Below are 14,371 nucleotides of genomic sequence, written 5' to 3'. Positions count from 1 at the left end.
TTTTTAATAAAGCGTAAAAGATCTACTTACAAAAGTATAAGTCTTACAAATGTGTGTTGAATAAAAACTAGATTACGGTATTCATTTGGCGAAAATTTAAAGTGCAACAGAAAATTAAAAAAAAAAAATGAAGTCACGCTATATTATTATGTATTGTACGTGTAAAATACATAACAATGAAGACTATGCGGTACTTCATGTATGATTTATTTTATTATTATGCATATGTATTTAATATCTATCGTTTTTAATATATACAATTGGAATTTCCGTTTAATTTTACGCAATTAAAAGATTTTGTACTATGAAATAATATAAGAACGCTGCTTAATAATTTCTAAGTTACACTGATCGAGTTACCGAGCGAAGTTTAACTTGAATTTTCATAGTCTTTGTGACAGAGGTGAGGCGATAAGAAAAAATTAAAAAGAAAATTCTTTACCATTGTATTAACAATTTATGAATATTATTTAATTTAACAATTTAGAATTTAACAATTTAAGAATAGAGAATTTTTACGTGGAGATGAAAGTTTAAGAAACATACAAAATTTCTTTAAATATATACTTGACAATGTGTTATGACTTAATAGTTTATACTTTAGTTTTTACAGTTCATCAAATAGTTTCGAACAAGGTTACTTTTAGTTTTAAAATAAATTTAAAATAAATCGCTATGGTAATGAAAAAATCTTGACATTGAAAATTAAAACTTATTCTCCAATTTGAAATAGGATCACGTTCAGGATAACATCACGTTCAATTATTTTTAAAGTATATTTAAACTGATAAGGAAAACTGACCAAAATACCTAATGTAAGCGTTGTATTGCAGTAATAAACAGGTTACACCTGTTCTTTTTCTGTGGCAGCGAGAATATTGCCCTGAAACGCACTATCCTCATATGTTATTCTTATTGTGTATTGCTGTGTCTTAAACACGTAAAAATATCGAAATAAATATCGAACGAAAATATACACTGAAACGAACTATCCTTATATGCTATTCTTAATATGTATTGCCGTGTCTTAAACACGTGATAATGTCAACTTTCTTATAATTTTGAGATGTAAGAGTGTGTTACTTCACAAAAATCATAATTTCTCATTTAACTATAATATATAGGAGCAGAAAATGATAGACTCGTTTGCTGGGAGCAAACATACATCGTGCGTTCCTATAGTTTCATTAATGATCATAAGACTCTATCTAGAGATGGATAAAAATCTCTGTTAACAATGTTATTAAGATCTACAGTCGTTAAACAGAAATTTTCATTACTAAAATTTACAAATGTGCTCCAGGCTGTCGTTTTTGTTCTTTATTTAAGGTGTTGTCCGTAAGGATTAATTAAGGAAACTATGTTACACCTTATCGATTAAGATAGTGGCCCTATTTAACCATGACAATTAAATTTCTTCGCGACAATAAAAGTGTTTTTTATGGCGAGAATTCGAATTCACCATTTTACATGTTCTTTTATAACTTATAACAAATAGAAAATTTCTCTACAAATCCTAAATAACATCACATAATTATAATCCTATGGCACATTAAGATGAGATTAATACATACATATTTCACATCCAAATTTACATCCAAACCAAATACTATCTTTTTATCTTCTTTAACAAAAATGTGGATAAGCAACTCGCTAAATAAGTTACATATAATTCTCACAGAGAAAACTGTAACTGAAAAGGTAACTTCCGTAAAACCGTCGAACTGCTTGCTAGCCGTCCCAACGGAAATCGCTAATTAATGAGTTAGTAAATCATAAATCATCGAGTTTCGCTTAAACTCCCGGCGAGGTTATGTTACGTGGTATAACATCAGTAATTACAAATATATAAGATCCGCGATTTATCAGGAAAACACCGTTTCTTGAACAAATTAAAAGTTAAAATTGAATGATTAGTTAAAGATGGAAATACAAGGCAGACAACTTAAGAAACTTGGAGCTTTTAACAATAATTACTGTCATAGAAAATATAGATAACCTTTAATATATATTATAACTCAAAAATCAGAAATGCAAGGAGGATCGTCATAACAAATAATTAACTTCTTTAGATAATAAGGTATAAAGGTAAAGCTAAGATATACTAAAAGATATTGCTATTACTGCAACTTTAAGGACGACAATATTAGATATTTTTATACATCTTATTTTATGCATAAATGTTGCACAATGTTTTATAATTCAGATTTCATAGCATATATCATATTTCAATGTTCAAATAACTGAGATTTTACGTTTCTCAGAATCGTTGTATATTTCTCGTCAACAGAGATGGAGACTTGAGATAGAAATAGCTGCCAACTTCTAGTACAGAATTATATCTACAATATGGTGAAGGTTATAAAATGTGTGATAAATCGTGAAAGATTACTAAAAAGTTAAAGTTCATCTTTATAAAAAGTGCATATCCCACAGTCACGATAAAATGAAATTCCATATTCAAATTAAGATCAAGAAACGAAATGTTTTCATATTATATGTAAACCGTTGATTTTTGAACGTTTAAACTTCCTATAAATGTATTAACATCCACAGTTTAGTAATCAATTTGTTTGGAATCATATCTCGTTATTTTACTGTTTATTGATAGACATATACACGAAATCAAAGTAACGTCTTACAATGGATAAAGTTACAGACCTCGTAGTTAGATTGACAACGTTTCCCCCACGATATCTAATAATTATCGGCATTGTAGGCCAACAATAAGCTTTCCCGTTTGCGCGCAGCTAGGGCTACTGCACTTAGCACATGTCGCGTCGCAAGGGTTTCATTCGCATATATTGCCGTGGCATCCTCGACAGGGCGTTGTAATTCGCCTGCTATTAGTAACACCATGCTGAAGTGAATACTAAATACGTCGTTTAGGTCGAAGCATCAACGCAGAGCGTAGAGAGACAAAGAGGAGTAACTCCGACCGATGCGATGCGATGCGATGCGATGCGATGCGATGCGATGCGATGCGATGCGATGCGATGCGATGCGATGCGATGCGATGCGACATCTCTATACTCTATCAAGTGTCCCGCGATTTTATGAACGCTATCGGCCGATCCTTTTCGCCGACGTGACGCGATGTGAAGTAACGCCATGGGGTGTCCAACGGTTTCGTTTTATCGATCGTCACGACGATCCAACCGTATCATTACACAACATTTCAAGAGCGTTATACAGTTGTACGAATAGCCGATGATATTGTTAAAAAGCGGACTAAGTATTGGAAAGAAATCATTTTTCCTTCTTCCTCGTTTGATGTTTAGTTTTGACGCAGATGTTTCATAGTTACATACACAACAATGATATCCGAAATACCATGGTATCCGAATATTAATATGAGTCATGATCTTGATTGCCCTTGCAATTAGTAACTACGACAGTTGAATTCGTCAGAGCATGGATTATGCATGGGAATATAAAGTAGAAAAAAGAAGCAAAACCAAGAATATTTCAGAAAAATAGATATTTAGTTGTTAATTAATGTGTTTCAATCTGTACAGTGACACTATCATGAGAGTGTGTTATGATTTCCTAAAAAATTAACTTATTCTACCAGTATCACGCTTGTAGTAAATTGACGATACGCATATCTCGAAATTATTCGCGAACGTGTTTGTGTTCCAAGATAAATCAATTCCGCAGATGAACCGTTAACGTGACCCGTTAAAACCAAGACTTCTATTGATTCCTTAGGGTGATGCACAAACTGTTACTTAACAATTTCTAGAAAGTTACGTCTCCTGCAGGCAGTTTGGGGCGAGTCCGTCGTGGCGTAACGGTTCGCGGTGAAATAAGGAAATTAAAATACCAAGTGAATCCAGCGACTGGGTTCGAGGAAAACATAATTGTATATTCCGCGTTATATCGGCAAAATGGTTGGAGCGTCATCTATATTAAATCTTACCATGAGACTTTTGGTTCAAGGCGCTTCCTGCAAATGGCTTCCGAATTATAATGTTCTTCCCGTCTTCTCTACGCCACGATATGCTGGGTGTAGGCACGCCTCTTGCACGGCACGTTAACTTCACCTGTACGTGTTATGAAACCAAAATTATAAAGAGAATCGAGTTCGTTATTGCCGACCGCGGAGTCACGTATAAATATGTTTGGAAAAATTAGCTATCTGAGCAAGAACCACTTTATTTGCTTAAAATTATACCACTTGTCGAAAAATTGCTCGCGCAAAGTAAATCAATCATTCGATAAATTAGCTAAGAATCCAATGAATAGAAATGCTTAAAATTGCGATATGCTTTACAATCACTATTCTCATAAAATTCGCGGAAGATTAGTTCTTTTCCTACGCACGTTCCTTCGATTCTCATTTTCATTCAAAATTTTACTCTACAAAAATTCACATAGATAAATGCATAGCATATCTTGTAATTTGTAAAGTAAAAATTCTAAAATTTATAATAAAAGGGAGGTGGTAATCTAGTTGTAAAAAATAAATTTCCAATGACAACGGAGGCCGTTGACTTCGAAATTTTCATGATCCGATATTATGTTACTACGCTATTATACTATGAAATGAAAATTTACAAAACTTTTATGTAAAACTGTATGACATGAACGTTAATGACCGTTGAGCTTTCTTCTCGCTTCTTTACAAATTCATTCTAAATTCGAGACAACAGTTAATAAAAATTCATACTTTATTCTCGAATATTGTCCATTATCGAATGATAAATTTTATCGCTACATTTTAATGATTCAATTGAATAGACGTAAAGATTTTTAAATTGTTTAAGATAAGCCATGTTAAAGAAAACCACAAGTGGCTTGAATTAATAATGTACATTGTTTCGCCAGTTCGCTGTCATGAGATTTTGTAGCGAAAATATGTTATGCGGACAAATTAAATTGTTCAACCATCTAAGGAACCAATATTTTTTATTGTACGTAGCGAACAATACTAACAAGAATATACATACCACTTCTCGCAATCTATCATTTTCAATAATCACTAAGTCAATAAATATTTCAATGGTGAAACATACAACCCAAATAAGAAAATACATATATATTATCTATATGGCTGAAAATAAATATAAAACTATTACGTACGATCGTTACAGAAATCTCATTTATGACATTATACATAAATTAAAAATTGTCAGACATAAAAAAGTGCTCCAACTTTTAAAATTGTGTGATTTTCTCAATCTTACAATTGTCTGATACTTAAATCACATAACATAAATTATATTACGTGTTGTTACCAATAATTACCAATGAAATGTCGGCAAAGTTTTGAGCTTCGATATATTAAATTGAAATATTACATTCGTAACATAAGTATCGGAATTTAATTTGATATACATTTACTCAATGAACATTTATTCGATGAAAATTGATCGATATCCACGCGCTACTCTCAACTTTTTGCACCAAATTCACGACCGCTGTTTCATATTTGCGAATATCACTTTCGAATTCAAAGAGTTAGTTTATATTATTATATGTTTAAGGGCCATAGCAAAAATCTATGTTAAAGAACGTATGGAGTCGAAGACAATCAGTAGCGCTTAGTGCTTGGATTAAGCAAATTTATAGCATTGAACCGCGCGCGTATGTGCGTGTGTGTGTATTTATGTGTATGTTATGCAGTGAGAAAACACATCTGAAGAAAGGACCCGAGAGACGCGCGAACATGCCACCTGAGCACTCGGACTGTCCATCGTAGTGTATGAAGAGTAACAAATGTACTATTTTACACTCCATATATGAATATATTCGTCCTGCACGTGTTTTCAAATTGTGTAAGGCGATGGAAGACGCTTGAAAATACAGCAGGACGCCAATTGTTGAAGAACATGAATAAATCAAGTTGTTAGTATCGAGGTATTTATATGATTGGACGATTTAATTTATCAGATTTCTTCTTTAGTATTAGAATTTAACTGATGCTTAATTCGACGTTGAAAATTGTCTCTTTTCAATCTTTCATTAACATTTCTCAATACGGTAAGTGATTACGCATTGTGAAAAATGATATTTCACATTATTTCAACGTGTGACATGCATAGACATTTAAGAATTAATTTAATGAGAAGTAGAATTAATTAGATAAGATCGTTATTACGTAATAGCGTTAATTTATCTTTATTACTAAATGGAAAAACAGAAGAATAACAAGGATGAAAGAGATTTTACGGTGAACGAATAAACGAGGTACAGTTGAAATAATCGAGATTCTCTTCGAATAGAATTTTGTCGTCGAATGGAACGAGGTAAAGTTTCCTCTATTGGTTTAAAGAATATCGAGTCCCGCTGATCAAATTGTAATCAATTTAGCATTAAACAATAGCAAACGTTCGTTTTAGTCAAGGTTTCAAAGTAAAAAACAAAAGCGAAATCATGTAACATGTGCACGGCTGGAAAATCAATGAAATTCGATTGATCTGAAGAACGTTGCGTATCTGAAAATGGAATCAGCTTAGTGTTTTGTTCGTTTCCGGGATGTGCTTGCCCTGTTAACGTTAAAATACATTCGTTCGGCAACTCGCTTCGATAGGTATTTGGAGTTGTTCGAGGCTAGGGAGGAATTTTTCCTTTTCAGTAAAGAAAGTATTGCGAACACACTCGGATCGTTTTCTCGATCTCATCTCGTGTTTGTAGGATCGTCTTCGCAAATATCTTTATCAGTTTTAAATTAAGGACACAGGTAGGTTGCGATATGCTAAATGTGGGATGATACAGGAAGCCAGTTTCAAAGTTTTAGCCCCAGGTCGCATTGAAATTCAGATAAAGTAGGAAACGTATCGTGTCGGGGAACAGAGAATCTCGACACACAACGAGAATTTCATAAACACGAGAACCATCGCAACAGTGGAAACCGCGCTAAGTACGTGCCATTAATAACAATACTTATCATTTGGATGAAAAAGTATCTTCTATTCGGTTCAATGTTCGATCCCATACTCTCAACGACAAATATTGCCGCGGATTCCAATTGAAGTTTTCGTTTTGTATAAATCTGACCCTAAATTTGTTGTGAAACTATGTACATATTTCCTACGACAGCAAAATACGAAGTCGATGTCTATTTTCATGTACTTATGGTTTTTTCTTACTACGATCTCTATCCCGAGATTGTTATTTTCCCAACTTATGATTTTCTTTATGGACTTTGGTTTGTAAATTTTAATTTATTTTTTAAACGAACACTGAAACTTATTCGTAAAATATTAAACAATGATTATTCAAAAATTCACGCAGATTTCATTTCTTTGATTAGACATATTTATAAAAACACGAGTTTGCATGAACATCCGCTAATAATAATCATCGTTTCCACAAGGAAAAAGCAGTTATCTCAATTCAACTATTTCATGTATTATACATTAGCGTATACGATGGTTATTAAAGTTACAAGTTACAATATATGGAAAATTTAATAAATCTTAACGATCCGTTCTGCGCTAATTAGGTGAGTGATTTTATCGCAAAACAGGCAAGAGCTAAATATAAATTCTCCTTTGCTCTCGTTATATGAATTCTCGTAAAAGAGAATATATATTACGTCATTTCATCGTGATTTTTTAATTGTACTCTCGTGAAATGTAGTAGGCGAACTAGCTTTAAGTGCCGAATTTCACAGAGATTAGATACTAACGCGATATATACATGATACGTTATGACTATGCGTACAGAACTTTAACTTTGTAATCTACGCTTCGTATACGCTGAAACACTATGTATGTACCAATATAAGAAATACAATGAACGGAGCTTTTGAAAGGCATTTTATCAATGATATTCAGAGAGAAGTAATACATATTTCCTGCATCGCTGCATCAATTTTGATAAGAAAGCTGGAAAAAGGGAAATCCGTATACGTTATGTATACTAAATGTATGCTTCAAAAATACGCACTCCTATGATACATAAACAGACAACAGGTTAGTGAGATCTCTTAGTAATAGGATTCCGCTTTCCTTCTTTCATAATGCAATAAATCATTGTGAATTTCTCTTAATCTATGGAAATGATAATATCCAAGTATACTACGGTGTAACCGAGAAGTAACTTCCATAATGAAAAGTCGATGAAACTAACCGAATACCCCTAATAAATAACCCTAACCGAATTTTAAACCGAATACATATACCCTCCAATTATAATAGATTGGTATCTTTACGAACTGTTACGATAAAGTGCGAGTTAAACGTAGGCACATCGTATTTCTTGATTAACAATAAATAGTATGATGAAAGGATTGATTAAGTGTCAATTTACCTGTCCTCCTTCGCGTATCATGACATCGCTCGATGTCTCTTCCGGAATAAAGTCCGGTGGCACGACGACCGACAACATGCCTGTCTGAAAAAATATAACATTATCTTTTATCAGTTAACTTCATTCGTTTATTTATTTTACTAATAGGGGGATTAATAGCCCGAAGAAACGTTCTCTCTAAAAAAGACAACGATTATCAATTTTGACCTATTGTGAAAATTTCATCAGAAATATTTCATTTTATTCAATATCGGCCGCGTTAGTAATCCATAAACAAGCATCGTGTTATAACTAATGAAAATATAACTATGAATTTTCGTTATAAATACCGTGTCTAGTCGATATAATTGCCGCATATTTTCTATGTCGATTAATTAATCCACAAGTGGATGGAAAAAAATTTTATGCACGTTGAAAAAAAATGGAAAATCGCAAACGAAAATTTCTTTCTAACGAAACATTCTTCGTTTAGAACAGGATTTTCATTGGAATTATAGGAGATTGGCAATTTCTCTGTTATCCCGATCAAGCTTCCAAGATAGTAAACCTCTAAAAGAAAAGAATTTGAACGCACTCAGATAAATTTCCTGATGTGAGTACATAGAATTAGGGGTGGAAACCGAGCGTACAATTTTATCGGGGGGCTGCTGCGTCTTACCTCTGACTCCTCCGAGTAACGGTATTTCAACGAGCATGCCAAAACTTGCTCCGCGCTACATATATTTTCCGACACGCACCGGAACCAGCCGAAATTTAATGTTAATGATACGCTTAACGGCTGCACGATGCATCAAGTCCTTTCTTACTGAATCTCTAAATTATATCCATGGGCATTACTGTATTCGCGAGCGGAACTGAATAACGTAAGATCTCCTAAATCCTGGCTGTATTTCGCTTCCCTTAACCTCTGCTGCAGTCGAAGCTTGAGCAACATATCATGGGGTTGTAAAGCGGAGCTAGAAGGAGTGTACGAACCCTACTGGTGCCGACGACAATGTTGTCGATGAATGCCATGACTTTTCGTTAATTAACGATACACCACCGGCCGATATAATACGTAAGTCGACGTGGATGCTATCCAACATTGTTGCGCTGGTTAACAATCCTCGCTTGAATTTTCACATAACTCGCACCGATCGCGCGCTGGTTAAACATGAACTGCACGTACGCAAATGGGTGTGACAAAGAGACGGCAACGAAAAGAGAATACAAAGTTCCGTATAGATTCACCTAGTTTTTCTATTTGCACAGCGAAACTACCGCTCGTTCGTTACTCATTTTCCGTATGATTTCGCTTCTGACTACGCCAGGTTCGAAAACTCAGCAACTTTTATTTGTCCGCTCTTTCTCGCAGGTGTTTTATGTGGAACGAACGTCTTTTACTGGTTTCTTCCAACTATGTGTTCGTCGCTTTCTTGCATTAGAAGATTTATTACACCTGACGCTCACTGATTGATTGCAGAAAGATTCGTTCGAGAATGTTTTACTAAAATATTCTCCTTTTTGCGAATGATTCCTAAGCTGGTCAGTGCGAAGAAGGTAAGCTTCTCTGCGCTTCTTCACGATAAATGCCGATTATTGAAATAGATTTTGAAATGCTCATTTTCTTGAAATCTCCAGTATTTAAAAAACGTCAACGCTATTTAATTGAAGGTAAACTCTCTTCGATCCTATATAAGAACTGACGACATTCGGTAAGTAGGACAACGTCCTATATAAGTACCTATACAAGTAGTGCAGGTTCTAGTACAAAACGATGCTGGTTATTGACGCAAGTAATCGTTTCAAATAATCGACATTATTGAAGTAGCACCATACACGGAAAATCGCGGTAAGCGCGAAGTCTTACTAGCCGAGTATCTATCCAACGAGCAAGCTACTACATTATTTAGCGTACTGTTATAATTCCTTTCAGAGATTCGTAGAGAAAGGGATATAGAACATGCAAGTTCAATCTGCGTCTAGATTTTACGAAATGATGGTGCATCAAACGACAGGTCATCGCGTCGCGTCGTGTAGCGTCCTGTCGTCGGTATAGTCGAAGGAGTTGGTTTCACTCTATAATATCTTTCCATTCCACTCACGATTTAAGGAAGCTATCCAACAGTCGACAGAAGATGGAGGCACCTGCTCATACGTCCTACCGCGAGGTGTGTGCGTAATTACGAGGATGTAATCTATGCTACGATGAAACTTCAATCGTTATAACCAAGTTGTCTCGCAAGTCACTGAACTGCTTAAAACAGTCTCAACGAATACGTCATTAAGGTGAGACAGGCGGGCAAAGGTGTGTGCCCTTCTCGTCCTCTCTGTTTCTTCGTGGTACCGTTATCCTTTATCCCTGCCACGTGACAGTTCAGTGACAGGCAGACACGTGCCCAAGCGCGTAAACTTGCCGGTGTCACGAGTGAATTATGAAACTTGGCTTCATTCCACGAATTAATTATCGTCTAGTCGGATAGGACTCTATCAAGGATGTTGATAAATATACGTGTTAATCGAAATAACGCCTAATCGATCAATTCGTTTAGCGGCTTCAAATCCGAGCCAACCTTATAATCGGCTTTAAAGGATCGTTCATCTTTATGATAATCCGCAGTTCAACGAGACTATTAATTCCTACCAGGAATTGCCGATTCCCTTGGAAAATGCTTCGCTGTTGTTATTTTGTGTCTTTCTCTTGTGAATATCGATCAAATACATCAGAGATTATATCTCAACAATAAGATTGGTTTTACCAAGTGCGCATTAAAAATTCAATTAATTAAGAATTCGATCCTATCAAATATATGCAAATTTAATCAGAGTAATTAAGTTTGACAAGTGTAATTTGTAATTGAACCATTTGGAGAATTCAAAGTTCAATTTGTATTTCAATTATTCGAATACATTCGAGCAACTCATCCGTTCTATTAAAATTATTTCCGATATTATAATTTTATCCAATTCGGATTCTGTTTCAGCTATTCGTTCAATTCGACTCGCCTTGTTTTTCTTTCAGGTTCTAATTATCAATCTTTCTTTTGCATAATACGATATAGCTTATTGATAGCAGTTGATATCTATGATACAGAGTTAAATCAACTAATTCGATGATAAATCATTATTCTTGAATGGTATCGAAAAGTAGGTACTAGATAATTCGTGTTATGGATTCATCTTAAATAACTGGAAGAGACTGTAATTAAACGATCAAACAAACTTATCTGAAGGAAAGTTCGGTCGAAGTTTCGTTTAAAGAGATGACATATGTAATCTTCTTCTTGCCGATTATAATAAAGGTGTCGCAACGTTGACAGTGAAAAAATCGCTATCCTACACGCGTCTCCCACTCACAATTGTCATTTTTTTAGAATAAGCCTAAAATTGCTACTTTTGGGGTTGAAAGCAAGAGAGAAAATTCTTAGTAAAGAATTTTTTAAGATAGGATGTAATCTCTTCGAACAAGGCTCTTTATATAATTATGATCGAACTTCACTTCGGATAAGTTCATTTGATCGTTTAGTATCGCGCTTCGTTCTTGAGATTACACATTTAGTTGTTCAGAAACAGTTTTTTACTTCATAGTATCTGTATTTTATATTTTAAATGTTATTATCAAAAATATCTCATTCTCCACAAACGACAAAAGTAAAACAAGATTTGACAGTGAACTTACATCTCGAACAGAAATTATATACTTTTTTTATCCCTGTAACACACACAGCTTCGGCAAACGCTTTTGATCTCGCCTCTAACTTTTCTTGTTCTCTCTGGATATTCGAGGATTGTCGATGTTACACGCATAATTCTATAGACTGTACTAATTTCGAGAGTATCAATAAGGATTGATACCGATTTGGATCCGAGGAGTTTATTATGTCAGGGACCTTTTTTTACACATTTTTCGCTGTTTTCTTTATATTCTTAATTTTTACACTAAGTGATGTTTATGCGCTATATATTCCGTAGCCAGTGTTAACAGCATTGCAACATATTTCCCCATGAAGTTCTTTATTGATTGATTTTTTTAATGGATATAACGTCTTTAAATATTCTGGTATCAGAGCTGCATTCCATGTCAAGGTATACTCAGAATTGATTGACTGTAGGCGCTTCTTGAGAATTAGCACCATGGCATTTTCTTCTACTTTGTCGCTAGGAATGAGTGGTATCATCGATCTGTGCACGTTTAAGGTTCCGTAGGATACGTCAATTTCGAAGCGTTCCATCAGAAATTTGAGCAGTTTCTCGAATCGGGCTTATGGTGTTTGCGTTATTCTTTTCGCAGAAGTTTATTATTTTCGCCATATTATATTGACTTATAAATGTTTATGATATTCTCTCATCGTCGATGATGCCAGCGATTCTAATAAGATAGCTAGCGTTTTCTGCAGTAGTCCTTTCAGTAGGAATGCTTCCCTGATACTCTTCCTACAATCAGCTGGAGGTAATCCCTTCTCGGGTGCTGCTTTGTCCTCTATATAGAGACAGCAGAAGGTTGGGGTTCGGGTCAAACGTTCGCTCGCATATAGTCGTTTGAATACGGGATATCATAGTTGACCAATCTAATCCAGTACAACTAAGATAGCCTTAGCCTTTTTGTTATTAATTTTTGTTAGAATCTCCAGAATCAATGCGAATAACGAAAATTCACAGAAGTTTAACTCAGCCCATTTTATTGTGAAGACGTCAACTGCCCTAGCCCCTGGTTCTAGTAACAAAGAGAAAATTTTCTTGCATTTTGCGTTTATGATTGTCGTAAATAGGTCATACTTCAGTCTACCGAACATTTGTACAATTGAATTTTAATTAATTTAAATTTATTGAATTTTAAATCGCATAATTCCTCATTTCTATGAATGTATATATGATGTGAACAAATTTTCCTTTTTTGTTCTGTTTAGCTGAACCTAGCGAGTGGATGTTCTATTTAACTAGTTTTTTCATGAAACTTGATTGTATACCCTGAGATATATTCTATGTTACCTCTTCCCATTCATTTAAATATTCTTCTAGTTTTGTCAATTGAGTGCCACCAGTCGACAGACAATAGCTGCAGTCATCGATAGAGATGTTAACTACAGATAGCGACAGCAATCGCATTTCGTTTTTCTCTATTCTCTCGTCTCCTCAGACGGACTATAGGCACCATAATTGCAAAACCATTGGGACCCGCTAGTCCACGACGCAGTAAGCCAAAGGACGTAATTTACAGTACCCTCAAGTCTTCGCTATCTCTTCCTAGAATCGAGGGTAACGAAATCCAGGCGTCGGCTCCGACTGTGAAAAGATTCACCTTTTCTTATAATATTATTGTTAGAATTTAATCTTAAAATTAAGATAAATAATCTGTGGAAGACACAATGTTTATGTTGAAATAATATTAGGTAATATTTATTAAACAAATTTACAGAATCAGATGTATTTAAAATATAAGTGAGTTGACAGTTGGCCAGTTACTCTCAGACTGACTGTAGGTAGTGACCCTTAGAGATTTTGAGCCCCACTCCCTATACAGTAGTGGGTATGATCTGTGAAAGTGTCCTATTCAAATACCTGTGTATGTGTCTGTATGTAATATCGTTGTATTCCAACAATTATGTTATATTATAAAATAAAAATATCTCCTCGCGTACTTTCTTGTGATTCTTGACAAAATTTAAACCTCCCATTCAATGCACAGTTCAACATTCTCAAGTTTTAATTATCCTTTTATTCTGTTGCAAGCATAAAGCGCACACTTGAAAAATATCGCGTAGTAACTTTACACTAATTACATGCATTTCACCACAGAACATATTTTGCTATTCATACAAGCAGAATTATAAAAACAAACGCGTAACGAAGAAGTAGAAAATTCACCGAGGTAGAAGGAATTAGAAGATAGTACACTTAATGGAAACCACTTTGCTTAAAAGAACTAACAGCACCTTGTGATTGCGTGCAGAATACTATTCCGAATCATCTGATTTACAGATTTTGGTAGCTTGTATATGTGTATATATGGTAGATAAAAAGCAAGGAATTAGTAAGTTTAGCTCTCTAGCTCTTGCCCACAGTGCGATTTATTCCGTGAAAAGTTAACACCGCTCTGACTTAGTTGTTTTCCAAAACGGTTTCTCTCGTCTGT

At 34.6% G+C, this 14,371-nt stretch overlaps 1 protein-coding gene across 1 annotated transcript in view; it reads right to left on the bottom strand.

Moving 5' to 3' along the window:
- Positions 1-14,371, bottom strand: part of LOC100650944 (lachesin-like) — a 124,245-nt gene that overhangs the window by 17,222 nt on the left and 92,652 nt on the right. Inside the window, exons 6-7 of the mRNA XM_048411658.1 lie at positions 8,260-8,343; positions 3,923-4,046 (exon numbers count right to left, since the gene is read on the bottom strand). Of these exons, the coding sequence (XP_048267615.1) occupies positions 3,923-4,046; positions 8,260-8,343 (208 nt within the window). The remainder of the gene's footprint in view (positions 1-3,922; positions 4,047-8,259; positions 8,344-14,371) is intronic.

The sequence above is a fragment of the Bombus terrestris genome, chromosome 14, assembly GCF_910591885.1.
Source record: "Bombus terrestris chromosome 14, iyBomTerr1.2, whole genome shotgun sequence".
NCBI lineage: Eukaryota > Metazoa > Arthropoda > Insecta > Hymenoptera > Apidae > Bombus > Bombus terrestris.
The sequence above is the reverse complement of the archived record's forward strand: the minus strand, read 5'-3'. Positions and strand labels throughout refer to the sequence as shown.